General features: G+C 29.6%; 1 protein-coding gene across 4 annotated transcripts in view; it reads right to left on the reverse strand.

Annotated features, from left to right (window-relative positions):
• The window catches only part of LOC142327445 (uncharacterized), a 116,353-nt gene that overhangs the window by 78,251 nt on the left and 15,794 nt on the right, over positions 1–22,308 (reverse strand). For all 4 annotated transcript variants that reach the window (XR_012756992.1, XM_075370531.1, XM_075370529.1 and 1 more), the window contains 3 exons: positions 20,527–20,628; positions 19,140–19,264; positions 668–845 (listed from right to left, as the gene is read on the reverse strand). Coding sequence is in view for 3 of the 4 variants with exons in the window: in XM_075370531.1 (XP_075226646.1) it covers positions 668–845; positions 19,140–19,264; positions 20,527–20,628 (405 nt within the window). In the remaining variant the exon portion in view is untranslated. The remainder of the gene's footprint in view (positions 1–667; positions 846–19,139; positions 19,265–20,526; positions 20,629–22,308) is intronic.

Here is a 22,308-nt window from a genome sequence, read left to right on the forward strand (position 1 = left end):
GGAATGCATGCACAGCAGTGATTTTTAAGAATCAACGTGCAAGTGGCATTGTTCTGTTTACATTCACATCTATTACTCATATTTTGTCAGCATAGGTGATTCTGTGATTACAAATCAGACCACAAGGCCTGATCGCCCGATCACCAGATCACCATAAAGGAAATTATCGACATTATCGATTTGTCATTTGCAACGGTTCAGGAAAATTCTCATAAATATATTAAACAAACTCTCAAACTAAACTTTCACGACTTTGACAGTGTACAGATCATGCGCAAAATTGCATGAAGCGCTTGAGGCCTATCATTAAACAGGACTTCCTCAAAGCATTCCGCTGGTGAAAGAAATTCTGCAAGCAGGGTTTAAGGGAATTACTTTGAAAGGGATTATGTCAAATTTAAATGATTAACTTCTTTTAGAGGCCTGCTTATTTTGATCATATTTCGTATTCATTATTCTATAGTACAAGGTAAGGTATAAAATACTTAATTTTAAATAGAGCATTAATAGAATAAATGATTTAACTGTTTACACTGATGCGCATAGTGACTACGCTTTATGTTGTTTAGGTAAAATAAACAGATGAAAAAAATGGTAACAACCAATCAAGACAAGTTTTACAGAAAATATAAATGTATTAAAAAACATATATCAGTAAATGATTTACCTGAACGCAATTTCGATGGAAAAAAGCATTTTTTTTACAACAAGGAGCCCACATGGTCGAATCATGATTTAGAACTATAGTATCATAACAAATGGGACAAGTCCCAGGCTCTGTCCTAGCTAGTTTTAATATATCTTCATTAATTCTTTGCCTAGGACGGTGCAAAACACAAAACGACCTGTACAATAAGAAAAATCCAATACACTATACAAAAATATTTTAAATATATACATTTGTTTGTAGACTTCATAAGATGGAATGTTAACTAAATGTCAGATATGCCAGAAATTGAATGCTGGACCAAGCAGTAACAGCAGTTAATTGCTCAAAACTATTAAGACAGTAAACTAATCTCTCCGTATTAGATGAATCCATTACACCTGGAGTATCTCAGGGAATAGCTTTGATGTTATAGTGTATACTGATTTTAATGTTAACTTTCTAGATGATACTAGTCTAGCAATAAAAAAATATGAACTAATTTGAGTTAGCAAGTCTAAATATTTTAATTTCTCAGCCGACCAGAATTACCACGACTCAGTCACTTGTATGGACAATATTTTTACGATTTATTGAAAGATAATTTTTGATTCTTTCAGATCATAACTGACAAATTGCAATGACATTATTTATTAATGAAAATGTATGACAAGAAAATCATTACTTTTATTCTTTCAAAAGGTGACAATAAAAATTCATATTATTTCGGTTAGAAATTTGAGATCATTTGTCAGAAACAAATTGGGAAAGTATTAACAAAGATAACTTTGATGAAAATTTAACTTTCTTAATGAGTTTCAGAAGACTTTCTTTCTAGCTTGCCTTTAGTAAAAAAAAAAAAAAAGAAGACTGTTTGAAAGTAAAATGAAACATATATGATATATGAATCTAAAGACAAGCTAAAGACTGAAGCTAAAGAAATTGTAAAATCTAGTTCTATCTACAAAATTTCTATGAAATGTCTAAATACAAAATTGATATACAAAAAATTGTTTAATGTTTGTCTAAGTGTGATACCTTTTTCTGCATTGCTTTTTTGCATAGATTACAGATCTTTAATAGTCTATCATACTCAGTTTAATAGAAACGGCATAATAAATATCTATAAGTACGGGATATAAATAATAAATATCTAATTTTATGGGATGTCATAATTTACATCTTATTAGCAGACGGTCTCCTTTAGTAGTAGCCTCAGGTACATGTCGAATTAAAGTTCAACAATAATCCAATCAGCTAGCTTATTAACATTCCATTTGCCTTTGTAACAGTTTTCAAACACTGAAATAGCTTGATGGAAATGTTCACCATCTCCATTACTTACTGCCCCAAGGTTTGATGGGAAGAAATTCAGATGTGATGTAACAAATGAACTTTTAATAACATAATACTATAGCTCCGTGTAAATTTATCAGTTTATCTACAATATCCTGTAATGTTAGGATTTACGGACACCCAGAAAATTTTCACAAGTGTCTTTCAACACTGTTTAACCAGTGAGTTCTACACATGTCAACAAAAAGTTAAACATTTCATCTCTCATTACTTCCCTTATTTGCGAGAGTACAAAAATCCTTTCTTTAATTTTTGCTTCACTTACTTTCGGGAATTTCTGTCTTGTGTACAAAAATCATTGACTGTTCTTCTTCACAGCTTCTATAACATTTTTTATTAATCCCAATGGAGACAGTCCCAAGGGACAGTAAAAATATTTTTTCTGATTTAACTAAGTAGATGCTAATAAATGTTTTTTTTTTCCATGAGGAATTAAATTTTCATCTTTCTTTCACTGTTTTAATATGTAATGCAGATCCCTAACTCACCTATCCTATTCACAAATTTTATACACCCTAACAGCATGCCTAGCAAAGAAGCTACTACTTTAATCTCTACAAATGTTTCAACTATACTTTTTATAATTTACTTTTTCAATAACAGTTTTCATAATATCATATGCTTCCTTAAAATTCGGAACAGACTGCTACAGAGGTTATTTATTATTGTAGCAAGGCAGAACTGCTTTTAAGCTATACTTGAAGGAATCAATGAAAAGGCGCCACTTCACTGGTTCATGTCCTAATTGTAACATAAATTCACCCAAGTAACAGCCCAAGTATTTTGTATCTTTTTAAGTATATTCTAACCTTGCAATCTTGAGCCTAAAAGTTCAGCCTGATTTTTCCAAAGTTTAAATGTCTTACAAGTTGAGTTGTTTGGCTCAACTTGTGATACAAGAAGTGGTTCACTGAATTTTAATTCATATTCTGAATCATAATTGTCATCTTCCATAATGTTCGCTTCTTCGTCACTGTTTTCAAGAAATAACTTTTCAGGAAACTTGGGAATTAGAATGGATTCACTGTAAGGTACAGTTCTGAGCGCAGATGCCAATGAAGGATAGTGTGTTTAAACTTCTTAGAAATTCCAGATATATTAGTTAAACAGAAATAATTATCAGTTAAGTGAATATTTGGTTAACACCAACCATCGACACCAAATGGCAAGGCCGTTCATGTAATTTTTAACTAATCTCTTTATTGACTGCTCAGTTATTACATATTATATGAGGAGCCCACGTCTTATCCTGATTTTACAGTCAAAGTACAGTTAATAACCTGTACTTTATTAAAGGTAAAATGGTTGAAACATTTACACCCTTACAAGGCATTATGAGACTTCACAGTTCAAAGACTTAATACAGTTATCATATTACTGAAGAGATTATACTATTAACAGCAGTAGGCTAATACTGCAGTTAGCCTGTTTGATGAAGGGAACAGGCTTTATGTTGTTTTGAATTGTACACATGATGAATCTTGTTTATGTATGCTTCAATAGATAGGTATGACGTCATGATATGTGATATTTGTGTTGTTTTAGGATTAACAAGTGATTAATAGAGTTAAAAATATATAAATATAAAAATAAAATAATTATATAAAATAAAAAACTGTTAGTTATGACATTAACATGTATCCTAGCACACCTATAGATCTTATCACAAAAATAATAAAATATAAATTAGAAAGTAACTAAGAAATTCCAAAATTTATTAAAGGTGTCACCATTATTATAATAAATCTGTCAACAGAGTATTTTGAATTTAATAACAAATATTATACACAAAAGAATACCTTACACAAGGGATTTCCACTATCAGCGATTATGTCAGAAACATATTTTCAGGATTGTATTTTTTATAATAAAAAAACAAAATGAACAACCCAAGTACAGAATTTACAAAGTAGATGAAATGACATTTACCTTATTTTTCTTTTCTTCATTTCAACAGCACTTTCGCAGGATCCCGCATCATCAGGTGTATAAAAATTATATAAAATTACATATCAAAACATAACAATTTTTTTTTTAGAAAAAAATTAAAATTACTATCATATGTAGAAAACAAATATTTAAATATGACATCAATTAAGAATTAAAAATTAAGATTAACTTTAAAAATAAAATAGTTATTAGATTTATACCATGTACCCTGACCAGTCAATGTTACATTACCGAGTGGATTAGAAATTATTTATATACATTCTGATTATATCTATTTTTATCTAAAAACGTGCTGCTTTGTTTTCTAACTTTAGAAAAAGCATTTACAGGATTTTACGGGTAAATTAGTACATGGCATCAGTCATACGCACAAAGTTTTAATATGGACATGGAATGTTGAATAAATTCTCATTATGTATACATAATAAACAATGAACACATTTCTAATAATATTAAATTAAATTCTTATAATAAAAATTTATCACTCACATTTGAAACAGATATAAATAGAATGTTAAATTATTTAGATCTAAATATTGGAATAAACAAGGGTAACCAAATTGAAACATCAGTGTACAGAAAACATATACTTAATAATATAATAATTCATAAACAATATAACAATTCATAACAATAATATAACAATTCTTTGTCCATATTAAAACTTTGCATGTATGACTGATGCCATGTACTGATTTAGCCTTAAAATCCTGTAAATATATTTCTGACATAATCACTGATAATGGAAATACCTTAGGTAAGATTTTTTTTGTGTATTATATTTGTTATTAAATTCATAAAAAATCAAATGACCCTTGGTTTCATAAAATTAACACTTATACAAATATGATTAATGAAACAATCAAATACCAAATAATAACAAAGAAAAGTTAAATAATGAAATAAAGCGGTTGAAAATGGATATGATACTAATTTAATTAATAATATTAATTAAAAAGCAACAAACAAAACACAATAACAAAATAACTAACTATCTTTCAATCAATAAATTATAAGACATAGAGATAAATATTAAAAATAAAAAACACTAACGCTAAAAAAAAACGTTGCTGACAAACACTGCTCTTTTTGTTCTAGTTTGGTTTTGTTGTGATTTTGTATTACACTAGCAAATACCCTCTTCAATTTTGAAAATCAAACAATCGTTAAATAAAGATGTTAAATTAATATGCAATTTTCATTATTTCAGTATTTTTATTTTTAATTTCCATTATGCAGTAATGGAATTATTTCAATCATGCCTGAGGATGCAAGATCCTGTTAAAGTACTTTCATGGTAAAATTAACGCATGATATTTACTATCATAACTTTCTGTACTAGACGATTTATTTTAATAAACTTTAAATATAACATAAAATAAAAAACATATGTGTATAATTTTATATCATATAATATCAACAATTTTCAAAATTTTAAATTTGAAATCTTTCAAACACATAGGATGATCAAAAAAGTATGATTTCAGACTGATTTTCAGCATTAAAAAACATTTTGGTTTTATATATCACATATTAAGAAACAAAAATTGTTTATCACTTTAATTTGTCAGACAACTTCCAGAATTATTTGAAAAATCACAAACAAATCTATGCTGGAGTTACTTGTACCGATAAAAAATTATATTATTATAATTTAATACCCAATTCAAACAATAAATCTAGAAACATTGTGGGTAGTTATCAAAATTGAAAGCAGATTTGAAAATAAAACAGATAAGATAACATTACCAAAAATACAAAAGGACTTTACTTCTGCTACCTCATTACTTATTCAGATGGCAGAAGAATTTAATAATTTTTTTTAGCAGTATATCAAACAAAACCATTCCCCTTGAATAGTTCTGTTGATGAATCAGTAGTTTTATTTACTGTTGATACCCAGGAAGTAGATGCTACTGTTATCGACCCTACAAATTTAATTAATGAATCTTTCAGCAACAGTTTACCCTAGCTACCTTAAGACTTTTGTTGTAATTCGTCTCCTTAAGAAAGGTTTGGCACTTAATTTACAAAATTATGGGTAAATTCCAATATTGCCAGTACTTTCTAAAGTATTTGAAAATATTACAAAAATCGACTTTTTAACTTTTCTTGAAAAACATACATACCATACTAACAAACTTTCAGCTCAGTTTTTAAGAAAAATTGTCTATTGACAAAGCCATTTAAGCAGTGTTTATAAAGTATTTAAACTTTTATAGGAAACAAAGAGATTCAATTTTCAGTTTTTTGCAAATCATGTTTTTTTGTAAATCATTCGATTTAATTCTAAATTTTTTACTGATGAAAAGACTTGGCTATCAGAGGAGCTGATTATAATTAATTGGTCATCTTACCAACATGAAATTTCTGGGTATTCGAATAGAAGACTTCTCATGGGATAATCAAATTGATTTTATTTGTAACACAATCAAGTTTTGCTTTGAAGCACCTTTATAAAACACTAAGATTGTAATGTTTGTTAAAAATATTTATTACCCTTAATATATTTATATTCTCATATAAAGTATAAATAACATCTCTTGGAAATAAATATCAAAATGCCAGAATAAGTTTTTAAGGCAAAAAATTAGGCTGTCAGATTATTATATGGTGATCATAAGAGTCAATCCATATGAAGTGTACAAAGAGGGTTGCTTGACCATTTTAATTAAAGATTTATTTTTATATGTTATTCCTATACACAATAGCAGTCCAAAATAGGTCTTTTTTAATTTAAATCTAGCCTGCTTGTGAGTGGTGATCATTTTTGTTTAGCAGTACATGCTAACTGATGATTCTGCAGATATTAATGTAAAATTTAATATCTTTGGATTGGATATGTTAAAACATTGCAACATAAGCTATATTTTTCTTCGTATTCTCATCTTTAATTTGGTTCCTTTACATTAAAAGCCTTAAAAGTGAAAATTACTTTCAAGGTATGGTATCAAGATTTAACTAATTCCACTTTTTAAAACTTAAATTTGTAATGAAAGAGTGAGATATCAAAGTTGATTTTTTTTTTATTACTATGATAATGCTACCGTACTCGCCTCAGCTACAATAAGAACATTTAAAAGCACTTTCTTCTTTTTTTTTAGAATTTTTGAAAGTTAATATATTTTAAAGTTTGAGGCTTGATATATCTGGTTGGGTTTGAGATAAAAATCTAATTTTTTTAACATAATATAAATCTATATAAGAGCAAACAGTAAAAATTTTAACTTTGATATTCGACTCTAAATCAAATTATGAATTTTCAAAAATTGCACAAATAATGCACATTTGCACCTTAACCCATATTAATAAGCCTAACAATACAGCTCTACAAGTTCTCAAGAAAAACCTATTTAAATTGGAAAAAACAAAACCATTATTTATCACCAAAAAAAAATATTAGCCTAATGTATAGACCAACCAAAGGTTTTAATGTTTCTTAAAAATTAGAATTAAGATTTAGATATTAAATGTGGAGAATTTTAACACAGTATTAGTTCTCATGTTGCTTATTTACTTTATACAGAGATTAAATTTACAGCCTTAAGAAGAACGTATTGTTCCAATAAAATAATCATAAATTTGAACCAAAAATCTATTTTGTTGAAATTATATATTTAATCTATTATATAATTATATTTATTTTGTCTTCAGTCATTTGACTGGTTTGATGCAGCTCTCCAAGAATCCCTATCTAGTGAGTCGTTTCTTTTGAGTATACCCCCTACATCCTACATCCCTAACAATTTGTTTTACATATTCCAAACATTGCATGCCAACACAGTTTTTCCCATCTATCAGTCGCTCCAATATCACTGCAACTATTCCAGGATGCCTTAAGATGTGGCCTATAAGTCTGTCTGTCTCTTCTTTTAACTATATTTTTCCAAATGCCTTCTTTCTTCATCAATTTGCCTCAACACCTCTTCATTTGTCACCCATCTGATTTTTAACATTCTCCTGTAGCACCGCATTTCAAAAGTTTCTAATCTTTTCTTCTCAGGTATTCCAATCGTCCAAGTTTCACTTCCATACAAAGATACTCTCCAAACATATACTTTCAAAAATGTTTTCCTGATGTTTAAATTAATTTTTGATGTAAAGAAATTATATTTTAGAGAGAAAGCTCTCTATTTTGTCTGTACTGTTCAGCATTTTATATTGCTTCTTCTTCGTCCATTTATAGTAATTCAATTTCACAAACATCAAAATTTTTCTACTTCCATAATATTTTCTCTTCCTATTTTTATATATAGTGGTCCATCTAAATTATTTCTAATACTTTTCATTACTTTCATTTTTTTCCTGTTTATTTTCATGCGGTAGTTCTTGCGCAGGACTTAATCCATGCCATTCATTGATCTTCAAAATCTTTTTTTTACTCTCAGTTGGAATTACTACATCAGTAAATCATAGCATCTTTATTTTTTCACCTTGTTCTGTTACTCCAGATCTAAATTATTCTTTAACATCATTAAGGCCTAGTTCTATATACAGATTAAAAAGTAACGGGAACAGGGAACATCCTTGTTGGACTCCCTTTTTCGTTACGACCTCTTTCTTATGTTCTTCAATCATTACTGTTGCAGTTTGGTTCCTGTAAATGTTAGCAATTGTTCTTCTACCTCTACACTAGAACCCTAAATTTTTAAAAATACTGAACATTTTATTCAAGTCTACGTTATCAAATGCCTTTCCTAAGCCTATAAACACCATGTATGTCGGTTTGTTTTTCTTTAATCTTCTTTCTACTATTAATCTGAGCACTAAAATAGCTTCTCTTCTCCCTATACTTTTCCTGGTATGTTCCTATACTCTTCTAGACCTTTACACTTCTGAACAAATTGGTCTTCTCCTAACACTTCTTCCACTCTCCTCTCAATTCTTCTGTATATAATTTTAGTTAAGATTTTTGACGCACGAGTAGTTAAGTTAATTGTTCTGTATTCTTCACATTTATCTGTTCCTGCTTTATTTGGAATCATAACAATAACACTTTTTTTGAAGTCTGACAAAACTTCTCCTTTTATAAATATTACACATCAGTTTGTATAATCTATCAATCGCTTCCTCACCTGCACTGTGCAGTAATTCTACAGGTATCCCATCTATCCCCAGAAGCCTTTCTGCCATACAAATCTTTTAATGCTCTCTTAAATTCAAATCTCAGTATTGTTTCTCCCATTTCATCCTCTTTGACTTCCTCTTCTTCCTCTATGGCACCGTTTTCTAATTCATTTCCTCCGTATAACTCTTCAATATATTCCACCCGACTATTAACTTTGCCTTTCGTATTATAAATCAGTGTACCAACTTTATTTAACACATTATTAGATTTTAATTTACGTACCACAAAATTTTCCTTAACTTTCCTGTATGCTCAGTCTATTTACCAAAGATCATTTCTCTTTCCACTTCTGAACACTTTTCTTTAATTCACTCTTCTTTTGCTAATTTGCACTTCTTGTTTATAGTATTTCTTAATTGTCGATAGTTCCTTTTACCTTCTTCATCACTAGCATTCTAATACTTTTTACGTTCATCCATCAGCTGCAATAAATTCTCTGATATCCAAAGTTTTCTACCAGTTCTCTTTATTCCGCCTAAGTTTGCTTCTGCTGATTTAAGAATTTCCTTTTTAACATTCTCCCATTCTTCTTCTATATTTTCTACCTTATTGTTTTTACTCAGACCTCTTGCAATGTCCTCCTCAAAAATCTTCTTTACCTCTTCTTCCTCAAGCTTCTCTTAATTCCACCAATTCATTTGACATCTTTTCTTCAGGTTTTTAAACCTCAATCTACATTTCATTATCACTAAATTATGGTCGCTATCAATGTCTGCTCCAGGATATGTTTTGCAGTCAAGTTGATTTCTAAGTCTTTGTGTAACCATGATGTAGTCTAATTGATACCTTGCAGTATCACCAGGGTTTTTCCATGTGTATATTCTTCTATTATGATTTTTAAATTGGGTGTTGGCAATTATTAAATTATACTTCATGCAAAAGTCAATAAGTCGGTTGTCTCTTTCATTTCTTTTGCCCAGCCCGTATTCACCTACTATATTTCCTTACTTGCCTTTTCTAAGGCTTGCATTCCAATTTCCAACTATTATTAAATTTTCATCTCCTTTTATGTGTTTAACTGCTTGTCAATTTCTTCATATACACTCTACCACATCACGGCGCTTGTAGGCACTTAGACATTAACAATTGTTGTCAGCTTATGTTTTGATTTTATCCTTATTACAACGATTCTATCGCTAAGCTTTTTGAAATACTCTACTCTCTTCCCTATCTTCTTGTTCATTATGAAACCTACTCGTGCCTGCACTTTATTTGATACTGAGTTAATTATTCTAAAATCACCAGACCAAAATTATATACATATAAGTTACAAAATTAGGAGACAGTTACTTTTTAGGTTTTCCTAATCTGAATGACCATTTAGGAATATGCTTCCGACAGTTTATGTGAAATAGAATGGGATTTCCCTGCTGCTGTGGCAAGATTAAGTACAGTAAGTTTCCTTAAAACATTTTTAACTCGAATCCATACTCTATCCCTAACAGACTTGTTGAAAGAAGTTCTAGGTCTGCTGAATGATTTAAGTGTGCATACACATCATTGTTCTCCAAATTTATTTCCTCAATATCTGCTAACCACCACTGCCCATCGTATATGGATGTCACTGTTTCCTTTATTTCTAAACTTAAGGACACAATTTACTAACACAATGATCTTCTTAAGTGAGTATTTCTGGTGTTGTGTAGCACCTAGTTATAGTACCTGATACTCCATGAAATTTGTGAAAGTTTCTTATACCTTTGATTCTAAAATAATTTTTAGATCTGGTTTCAAGGTTGCAATATGAGTAACAATTTCTTCTTGTTGAAAAATAAACTAAATAATTCCTTTAATGTTTTCTTTACAGAAGGTGTACATTTGCTTAACATAGAGTGAAGAAAGTTACTATTACTCGCTATTCATTTAAACAATTTTTGTACATTTTCATCAAATTACTTAACTGTTGGACCATAAAAAATTTTATAGCACTCTTCACTTACTATTTGTTCAATAGAACAACAATCATCCATTTTATATAAAGAATAATTAATTAATCACATCACATGGTACATATCACTGTAAAAGTAATACATCCAACCCGTAAGAGACTCTACAGCACTGAGTATTCTATTTCTATGATCTATAGCTCCAATCAGTAGCCTACTGTTTCCGTACAGATCTATAAGAGCTTGCAATCAGAACTTTTAGCTGCTGTACTTATTTTTAACTCCTTTCAAATTTACAAAAACAGCTTAGCTTAATGATGTGTATTTTTTTTTACCGACCTTTTGAAGAAAAGTTAATATTACTTTTGGTGACATTGGAAGAGGGTGGCGTGAAAATGAATTTTCTTTATGTTTTGAGGTATGAGGAGTAGGAATACATTCACTTAAATTGTGGTTTCCTTATATATTTATTTATAAACCTATGTATAAAACTTTGTGGCTTGAAAATCTCCAAAACTACTAGATCAATTTCAATCAAATTTAGATATGCTATAACAGTGTAGTGTAGTACCTGTAATTTGTGTGTGTGAAAATTTGATGAAGATCGGTCGAGTCATCCTTAAATTACACATAATTTTAAGTTGAAAAAATCTGAGAGGGGCAAGTTAGAAGCTGGTTCATTATGATGCTGCAAGCTGATGTTTCATTATCTGTGGTATCTATTGTTAGCAATATTGTTCGGCGTATGCAGGTAACGTTATTACTCTGAAGGTCAGGATAACTAGGTATGTGTTTTTTATCTAAGGGTTACGTTGACTGTGTAGCGGTGTATTTTGCATATGTGCTTGTGCAGCGAGTCACAGTGGTGAGCAAGTTACAACCTGATGCTTATATGTACGATCTACAGGTTAACCAAGTGTATGTAATGTGTTATACTTTGAAAATCAGTACGTTTCTGACTGTGAAATAGTGAGGGCATCAGAATTACTAACTTATGATTGTTACAGTGTATTAAAATTATAATTTATATCTGTGAATGGTTTTATTTTATTTTAATTTGCTTCTTAATTATTATTTATTTTTATTAAAAATCATTAAATAATTGTCACAATCAACTTAATTAATATTGAATACAATCATAGTAGCTATTAAAATAAATCAGATATGGAGATTTAAGTAATTCATGATTTTCAAAATTTATGTCTTCATTCATAAGCATATGCTTATTTTGTATTTGTAAATGTAATATTTCTCTAAATGTAAAAATTAATTATACATCTCTGATATTAATACATTTAAATATTAATATTCTATTTCTAATATTTTTTTTTATGTTTCTCACTTTCATTATCGCATGTCCATGTATAAGGAAGTAATCAGCAACATTTGAAAAATTCTTTCTTTTATTTTTGTATGCTGTTGATGTTCAAAAAAAATTTTTTTAAAGGGCTATCAGTTTTACCAGAATATAAGGAGCATAATAATGTATTATATAGATAACAATCAAAATGGATAGGTGTATTCCAAGTACTAAATAAAGGAACTGTGCCGGCATTTACCTGGTAGTTCAAGGGAAACAGAGATGATAAAACCTTGATCGCTTCACTGCAGCATCACAAAATACAAATTACCATATTTTCTCGAATCTAAGCCACCTGTGATTACAAGCCATAACATAATTTCTAAAAAGGTTTTTGTGAAAAAAGTTGATAAATAAAAATAAGAATAATAATAAGATTTATTTACAAAAATCTGTCACAAAGAAAAAAAGGAATAAGAATTACATCAAAAGTTTGTATTTAAAAAATAGTTAATCTGATAAGCTAATTATTAGTAAAAATAAAATAATTTCATATAGTTAATTTAAATTATCATTTAGATTTCATTATCACTACTGTCTTTAGAAGTGGTGTCAATGCCTTATTATTATCATATGATAATACATTTCTAGAATATGTTAGTATATATAGGATAAACTTATATTTCATAGAATGTATTTTATCATAGGATTATATATCGTCAATGTCATATTATCATAGGACTTCTGTCTATCACACCGTTAAGAATTTTCTCATTCTTGGGCATTGTTTTTCCTATTTTATTAACGAGATAATTTCTGGCAATTTCCTGCAATACTTGGAATTACAGTGACCTGATTTTCACATTTAAGTTACTATATAATTATGCGGCACATCAGAGTAAAGGGGAGTTTCACCTGCATTTCCAATATTCTTAAATACATATGTGTGTTTTGCATGAAGTCCAATGATATGAAACTGGATGAACTGATCATTAAAATCTGCAGGAAGTTTCTGGCAGTTGAAGCTCTCCATGTAAGAGAAAAACCCTCCCTTCATAAATTTTCTGCACCAGCCTCTTTATGCATTAAATTTAAAAAATTTTTAATTATCAATGGCTTCTCTTCCCACCGATAGAGCAACATAATCACCTACTTAGGAAAATCTTCCAGTTTTTGGTCCTGTGAAACCTTTGCCATAGATTTGCAAGTAAAAATCAAATTATGGGAAGTCCCTTTACGCTAGTTATGAAATTATTAGGATAAGTACAGCCTACCTTCTGTGGATCTAAAACATCCAACAAGTTCAAAGCACAGCTGTATGTGCCTCCATGTCTGGTTGTTCATCCACAACAGGATATCGAGGGTGATAATTTCAACTGCTGACCAAACAGCAACGATGTTGATGTATCTGTGTTTTCTGATTTCTTCTGTTTCAAAAAAAACCCCAGAGTGCATTGTCAGGTGTGATTAGATCAGGGCATCTTGCTGGCCAAGGCAATAGAGCCAGTAAATCTTCTGACCCACGTCTGATCCAGGAATTCAAAAAAATTTCTTTTGAGGCATCTTTGGATATTCAAAGCAAAACGCACTGGAGCACTGTCTGGCTGAAACATAATGATATCAGTGATCCCTTTTGCCGTTAATTCTGGAAGCAACCATTTGACATTCATTCTTAGATAAGTGTTGATTAACTGCGCTATCAAAAAAATTATACAGGTTCGGACTAAGGAGATGTTCAGCTGTCATCCCCGTCAAATCATAGGCACTAGGCAGATGGTGTTCGATTTCCTCAAAAAAAAAGAGAATTGTCTTTCACCCAGAAAAAAATTTGAGTTACAAAAGTTTCAATAAATCGCACACTCATCTGAGAACATGACATTCTACTTACCATTTGCTCTCTGAAAATGTTTAACCAATAACTGACATGCACGAACACATCGATCAAGGTCATTGTCACTCACATCACTAACTCTGGCTGAACGAAAACATTTAACTTTCAACCTCTTCTGTATATAGTCTTGCATTGTTGATCTACAACTAAGGTTATTTCACTATGAACTGAATGAACACAATGGATAATCACTACCATGACTTATCCTCCCCAACTTATAGCAGCCAGTGAGTGATATCAGTGATGAAAATTGGCAGCAGTAGAGCCCAATTAAGCTGAATTTGTTACAGGGTAAAGGGATCTCCTGCTCAGTCTGTACATTTATGCAACTGACAAACATTTGTTTCTTTAATGTCAAATTTTCTGGCAGGTGACCTATTCCTGTTTTCTTCCAAGTATGAAATCACCATCCTTTTTACACTCTCTTCATTGAAAACTCTTTTTGATGTCATTGTTAGCACATTAATGATAAAATTGACAAAATTATGGATAATACAAAAAATCAAGTAGCAAAAGAGTAAGCTGAGTACATACAATGAAATTATAAGATAGACTGAATACCTACTTAAGTTTTCTGCAGGCAACTGTATTTCCACGTCATTATTAAAAATTAAAGGACTGTTAACCTCTAAACAAAGTGAAGGTATTACGAGGGTTATTTTTTTCAAGGTCCGATCGGTCACGGAATTAAAACCACAGTGAAAATAAAAAATTTTTTATTTGTAACAGTACTTACATAGTTAGGCTATTTCTCTACATAGTCACCACTCCGATTTAGACATTTGTCATAGCATGGTACCAACTTTCCAATATCCCTGTTATAGAATGGAGCCGCCTGTGTTTTCAGCCGTGTTTCTATGCTGGTCTGCAGCTTGATGTCTTCGCCAAAATGTTGTCCTCCTAGCCAGCATTTCATGTGAAGAAACAGATAAAAATCGGATTCAGCCAAGTCCGGGCTGTATGGTGGGTGATCAAACACTTCCCAACGAAAACGCTGCAGGAACTTCTTTGTTACAGCTGCAGTGTGCGGCCGAGCATTGTCATGGAGAAGACAATGCCTGATGACAACATTCCTCTCCGCTTATTCTGAATTGCTCTTCGTAGACATTGAAGAGTCACGCAGTATGAGGCTGCAGTGATGGTCGTGTCACGTTCCATGAATTCCACCAAGAGAACTCCATTCCGGTCCCAAAACACAGTAGCCATACACTTTCTGTTGGATCACTTGAACTTTTTTGGTTTACTGGGAAAATGAGAATGCATCCGCTGTTTGGATTGTTCTTTTGTTTCTTCAGTTTCGAAATGGACCCATGTCTCGTCCCCTGTAACAATTTTGTTCAAATACTTCTCCTTCATTGTGGTAGCGCTGGAGAAACGTTAGGGAGGCGTCCATTCTCATTGTTTTGTGATGGTTGAACAGCATCTTGGGAACCCATCTCGCACACAGTTTGCGGTACTGAAGTCTCTCACTCACAGTGGTGTAGAGAGCTGACCTTGAAATTTCAGGAAACGAATCACTCAATACAGAAATTGTGAACTGATGATTTTCTCAAATCGCCTCACCCACTCGATCAACAAGATCATCTGTTGACACTCGCTTCCTTTCCTGACTGCCTGCATTATGAACATCTGTACGTCCTGCTTTAAAGTTCCTGCACCATTGTCGCACTTTGCTGTCACTCATTGAAGTTTCATCGTACACATTACTTATTCGTCAATGAATTTCAGCCGCATTACACCCCTCAGCCTGAAGAAATCAAATTAACGCACACACTTCACACTTGGCAGAAGATGCTATTGTTATAGACATGTTTGCGTGCTAGCTGCATGTTCAGAACTAAATGAAGTGACACGGCATGATTGAAGGCCATACCAGAGACGCTGCGCAATACATATGCGCAAAGGTTCATCTGATTTTTGCGCGGGTTTTTATTTCACGACCGATCGGACCTTGAAAAAAACCCTCGTATTTATCCCTTTACACTAATGAATCGTGATAGCTTTCTAAAAACCTACTTGACTAAAAGAATAAGATAAAACTACCGATTTTCAATGACAAAGATTTTTTAACTCTGCAGAGAGGATGTTTTTATTTTCAATTGTTAATCCATAAAAATGTGAAATACTTAGGGAGTTGCAAAACAAAAAGCTAACGGTATATAAAAAAACTATAATTTACAATTTTTTTCAAATTAATATAAAAAATGTTTGAATGTAAGTCGCACTTGATTTTGTGGATATTAAAAAGAGGAAAAATATGTGGCTTAGATTCAGGAGGTACAGTAATTATAAAATAAAAAATTGAAGCGATTAAAGTCCAGATTAATTATTTGAAAAATAAACATAAAATAATATTAACGTAACAAATATTTAATAAATTAGTATATTTAAAAAACAAAATAACCAAAAAATAGAATACATAAAAATACTAAACATAAAAATAACTGCAAATAATTAAGATTCAGGTTAATGAAAATTATTTGAGCACATATTTAAGAATTATATTAAGATACAAGACATTCAGATTTTACAATTTTTAATCTCTATTATCAGAAAATTCATCAACAATAATTCATATTGTTTCTGTAAAATAAAATCTTTAACTGCATTTCACATAATTGGTGGGAAGAAAAAAATGGCAACAGAAGAGTAATTGGCTCCTTCTTATCAGCCAAAGTATTGTGTTGAGCTGCATGAAAATATGTCTGTTGTCTGGTTTGAAAGAGATGGATATTGTTATTCTTTAAGAATAAATGATTGCTCTTGTATTAAAGATTACACATTCATAAATATAAATACAAGGATAAATTGAACACCTTTAATTTTAAAAATATCTATCTACATAATTCATACTTATGGGTGACAAACAATGATCTCAAAGCCCATTTTTATATCTTGAAAACTTGTTCACTTAAAAAACTGACTTTTTTTTAAACAGATGAACATTAAACAGTAATATACGTAAGCATAAAAAATATTTAATAATAATGAAAAGTTTAACACTTTATTAAGGATAATATTTATTTTTCAATACAGCAATGCGATTAATGAAAATTTCTATTACAATAATTAATATGAATAATATAATAGAAGTAGTTGTAGAATGTAAAAACATAGTGTAAAAATACATATAAAAAAAATCAATAAAAAAGATCCTCAGCATTACACAGAGATACAATGCAAGCCATAAATGAGGATTAACACTCACAACAGTGGGTTGAGGTATAGATTTTATCAAAAAAGGCAAATGAAATATATTTTTAACTCTATAGAAAATTGGTAATATATCTACCTAAAAAAAAGCTGTAAGAAATCTATATTAAAACTATCGATGATTTATAATGATCTATGTTATTCTGAGTAAATTTTTTCAGTTACCTCGCGATTATGTTTAACCAAGTTTTAGTTGTTTCAAACACCTTGTGAATTAGAAATTCTTATTGTGTTTGGAGTAAATGTGAAAAATGTTTTGACTCAGAAAAATTAAACTTACTGTTTATATATTTGTTTATAATTATAATTAATTCTGTTAATGGCATTACTACTTTAAAACTTGTAATTCTATTAAGAATTAAGTAATTTTGAAAATCGTGTAGCAGTTTAAAAAATACACAATCATTTTTACTATTGTGGTCATCAAGAGCTTTATCTGTTTATTAACATAGTTTAACTTATGTTAAACTAACTACTGCATAATAAAAACCTAAAAATAAATAAAATACTAAAATAATGAAAATTGTATATGAATTTAACATGAGTACTGCTTACTATCTGTTGCATTTTTTATAAGACCATTTCCCTCAAACACTGTCTGATGGTTTATCAAACTGAAATTTTGTTTGTATTTACATATGTAATATTTTTCTAACATATTTAATTTTGTGTAATTTTTATTATTTTCTAATAGTTCTAAATCTGTATTAATATCAGAAACAGAATGTTTATTGTTTATTAGATGGTCTGCCATATTAGATAAACCTAATTTCTTATGTTTGTAATTTTTATAATGTTCAAGAAATCTAGTTTTAAAGGACCTATTTGTTTTTTTTTTTATGTAAATACCATCACAATCATTGCAGTTCTATAAAAATTCCACTGAGATTCTTTTTTTATTATTTTTATTTTTTAAATATTTTATTTTGTGGTTATTAGGTTTGTATGCTGGTTTTAATATTTATTTATTGTAAGTTTCAGTAATGTTTTCAATATTATTAGTGTATAATTACTTTATGTATACTTTTTCACTCTTTTGTATTTTATTATGTATTGGCTGTAAAGTAAAATTATACTTAAAATATTTACAAAATAACTACTATCAAAACGCAATGAAAATATAATTACCTTACAACCAATAAATAATAAGACACAAAAAATATTGTACATATAGTATTTACACATTAACAATATCATTGAAAACATTACTAAAACTTACAATAAAGAAATATTTAAACCAGCATAAAAACCTAATAAAATGAAATATTTAAAAAACAAAATTAATAATAAAATAAACAATCTGGACGGAATTTATAAAATTAAATGTAATGTTTGTGATGGTATTTATGTAGGAAAAATAAATGGATCCTTTAAAACTAGCCTGACATTATAGAAATTACAAAAATAAGAAATTAGGTTTATTTAATATGGCAGACCATCTAATAAACATTAAACATTCTATTTCTGATATTAAAAAAAATTCAGAAATATTAGAAATGAATAAAAATGACAAAATTAAATTTACTGGAAAAATGTTATAAATAATTATACTATTTTTTTTATTACAATATAGAATGTATGTATTTGTTATATATATATAAAATAAAGAAATAATAATAATAGTAACAATTTTTAAGACAAATTATATTTTTATAACTGTTATATTCATCACAAAATGTTAGACAAGTATAAATACAGTTCACATCAACAAAACCAAATTTATTTATAGATAAATAAAAAAATTAATAAGTACATTATTATTAACTTACTTAAATTGGCCGTAAAACTGATGTAAAGAACCTTTATTGACACCACATGGTAAGTGAAAGACTACTTTACATTTTGTCACTGAACAATTAAGAGTAGCACCTCTTTTTCGACAGATAGTACATCTCTGAAAAAGAAACAAGAACACATTATATTCAATCACAATGGAAAATAAGGCACAATGAAAAATATAAAAAAAAAGAGAAAAGACTACTGTAAAAAAAATTGATAAATGCGTATAAGAAAATTTATAGCACATTTTACAGGCTTTGATTTATATCTTAATTAATTATTTTGGCGCTGAAGAATTGTTTTTTACTGTATACTTGGACAGGTAGATGCTGAAAACATACTTCTTATTAACAGAAAGATAGAATCCCTAATTTAAATCTTTTATGCAGGCAACTCTAAATAATTATGAATCATCTCAAACTGCACGATGCCTTGTTTGACATTTCACAATGACTATTGTTATCCACCTGAATTAAGCCACCACCAACCCAAACATTATAGCAAAAAGATAGCATGTACATACGTATTCATAATCAGGATGGTTTCAAAGGTTAAACTTTAATTTTTGTAGCTTTTAATTTTTTTCATATATGTTTAATATGAAAAATATTATATCTTTATTTATTTATTCTAAAATTTATACAAAAAAATTTGACCAATTCTTATATTTTCACTTTATAGCTATGCTGCTTCTGTAGCAGCAGAACAGCTTAGTTAAGAAAGTAAACCTTAAACCCCCACCGCTTTTGTAAAACTTATTTACACACTAAAAAAAAAAAAAAAGAAAAAAATTAGGCGATAAAAAGTCTTATTTGAATTGTATACAACTTTCACAAATTTATTTGAAATTTCAAACTGGTGTTGTTCCTTTCCTCATCTTGCATGGACACTTTCGTCAAAGATTAAAACAAATAAAAAAAATTTGAAAAAATGTTCATAAAATTTTTTTTTTTTGGAATATTTACACAGTTCCTTTATGGATAAAAATAAGATATGGCAACTAAAGGAACAAGGTAAATCAGCATATAAGAATAAATACAAGAATTCAACGTCTGAGGATTTATTTCCATTTATCTAATATTTCTAGACCAAAACACAAAAAAGAATTATCTTTTACCTGGACTAAGAAATTTTAATTACACACAAAAAATTAACAAATTTTATATTCAGTAACGAAATCTTCAGTTTTGCACTTTTAATAAACAGTAATAACTTTTAAAAGTAATGCCTATAAATGTTTTCACATCTCAATATCTTCTTCCATTTTCAATTATAAAATACATTAATATTCTTACAAAATATTATGTGAAAGCATTTATTTTATGTAGAGATTTAATAATTTATTAGTTTAACCTTGATTTATTGAAATTAGCTTACCAATTTTTTACCCCGTTTCACTTCCTTTTCAATATCAACTGGTAAGAACCCATAGATTCCTTCATCATCTTGACCATTTTGTTCCATATTTGATGACAATAGCTATAATTCAACATAAAAATTATCAAAATTTAAAATCAATACAGACAAAATTATTCAAGTAATTTTTATAACATAACTTTCTACAAATTAAAACCACACTTAAAACTAGTAAAAACTGTTTAAAAATTAAAATAAACATTATAAAAACCATTTATAAACTTCAGCAAAATAAAACGTTTAAAGGTATTAAGAAAATAGAAACTGAAATGAACAGAAAGATGAGTTATTTATAATCTGTAAAATAATCAACAAAAAACAATAGGAAAAAGTGAAGAAAAAGTAAACCCAATAAAAAAACAAACCTGACAACACACAGTTGTAGGATATTCCCGTCATGCGGCTTTTTTCTGATGCACAGCTTACACGCACAACTTAATTTATAATTTTAATTAAACGTAATATTTTTTGTTTATTTCATTCAATGATTCTAACTAAAGCGCGCCGTATTAAATACATACAGTATTTCATTTGCATGGGTGTGGCGGTACTAGTCGCTAATTTAAATATTATTAATTTATTTAATTCTAACGCTTACCTGTGACATCACAACATAGCAGATGACTACAACAGCTGTACGTCAGTGCTACAATAGGACTCCTTGTGATGAGAGAGGGTACTATTGAAGCAGTATACCCACTTAGCTACTAGTTTATTTAGGTAATTTTTTGAGGTGAGGGTGCGATTTTGCAAAAATTATTTTTTAATTGTTAACAAATGTTAACAATTAAAATTGTTCGACCTAAGAAAACTAAGACCTTAATTAAGCAAAATTTCAAATTACTGAGAGTGACCTTGTTATACAGCCTCATTCCCTTGACCTTTTAACCTGATGCCCGAAATATAGAAGTAATCTGACCATACTTGGTCAGATTACCCAAATTGGACCGATTAAAATACTTTCCCTTCTAAAGCTAGGACTCTGCTATAGCACTAGATGGGAAAGTAAAAAGTGTGTTGAATGACACAAAGAATCACAACTGACCTTCCCCTTGTGGAAAGCTGTCAGCTTAAGGCTTAATGTTTTATCGGTATTAATGGTATGCATTAACCGTATAACGGTAACCACTAACAACAACAAAAACTTTTACAATGAAAAGCTTCAAAATTCTAAATATTTTTAGCTGTTTCATGAACTGTGATTTTTTATCACCGCTCTAACCCTAATGTTTTCCTTTTTAATACCCAAAACAAAAATATAATTTTAGATAAATTGTTCCTATAAAGAAGTATAAATCACTCGTGTACTGCGCACAGCAGCTGCCCGACACACCACCTGGTCCACTCTGTGCCAATAGTAGCTAAAATAAAAATGTGAGCACATACATTAAACAAACAAATCCACACACCTTTTTTAAGAGAAAGATTAAACTTTATCATACGTTTTGGCATGTTTTAATGAAAATCTGTGAACTCAGTAAAGCTCTAGAGCGCTTCCAAGAGTGTATTTACACTCATGAAACAATTGTAAATAAAGTTTGCTGCTAACCACAATTTCAGGATTACTTTGTGAACCGTGGAAAAAGATCAACGGTCGATACAGATGGAAAACAGTAAATTAAAAATACACGGGTTTACTCACAGGATGGTTACAATTATTTGAAAACATAACTCTGAAACAACCTGACCCCTATAGGAAAAGACATCTGCCTTATGACAATCCCAGCAGCCACACCACACCCT

The sequence above is a fragment of the Lycorma delicatula genome, chromosome 7 (genome assembly GCF_047948215.1).
Source record: "Lycorma delicatula isolate Av1 chromosome 7, ASM4794821v1, whole genome shotgun sequence".
Taxonomy (NCBI): domain Eukaryota; kingdom Metazoa; phylum Arthropoda; class Insecta; order Hemiptera; family Fulgoridae; genus Lycorma; species Lycorma delicatula.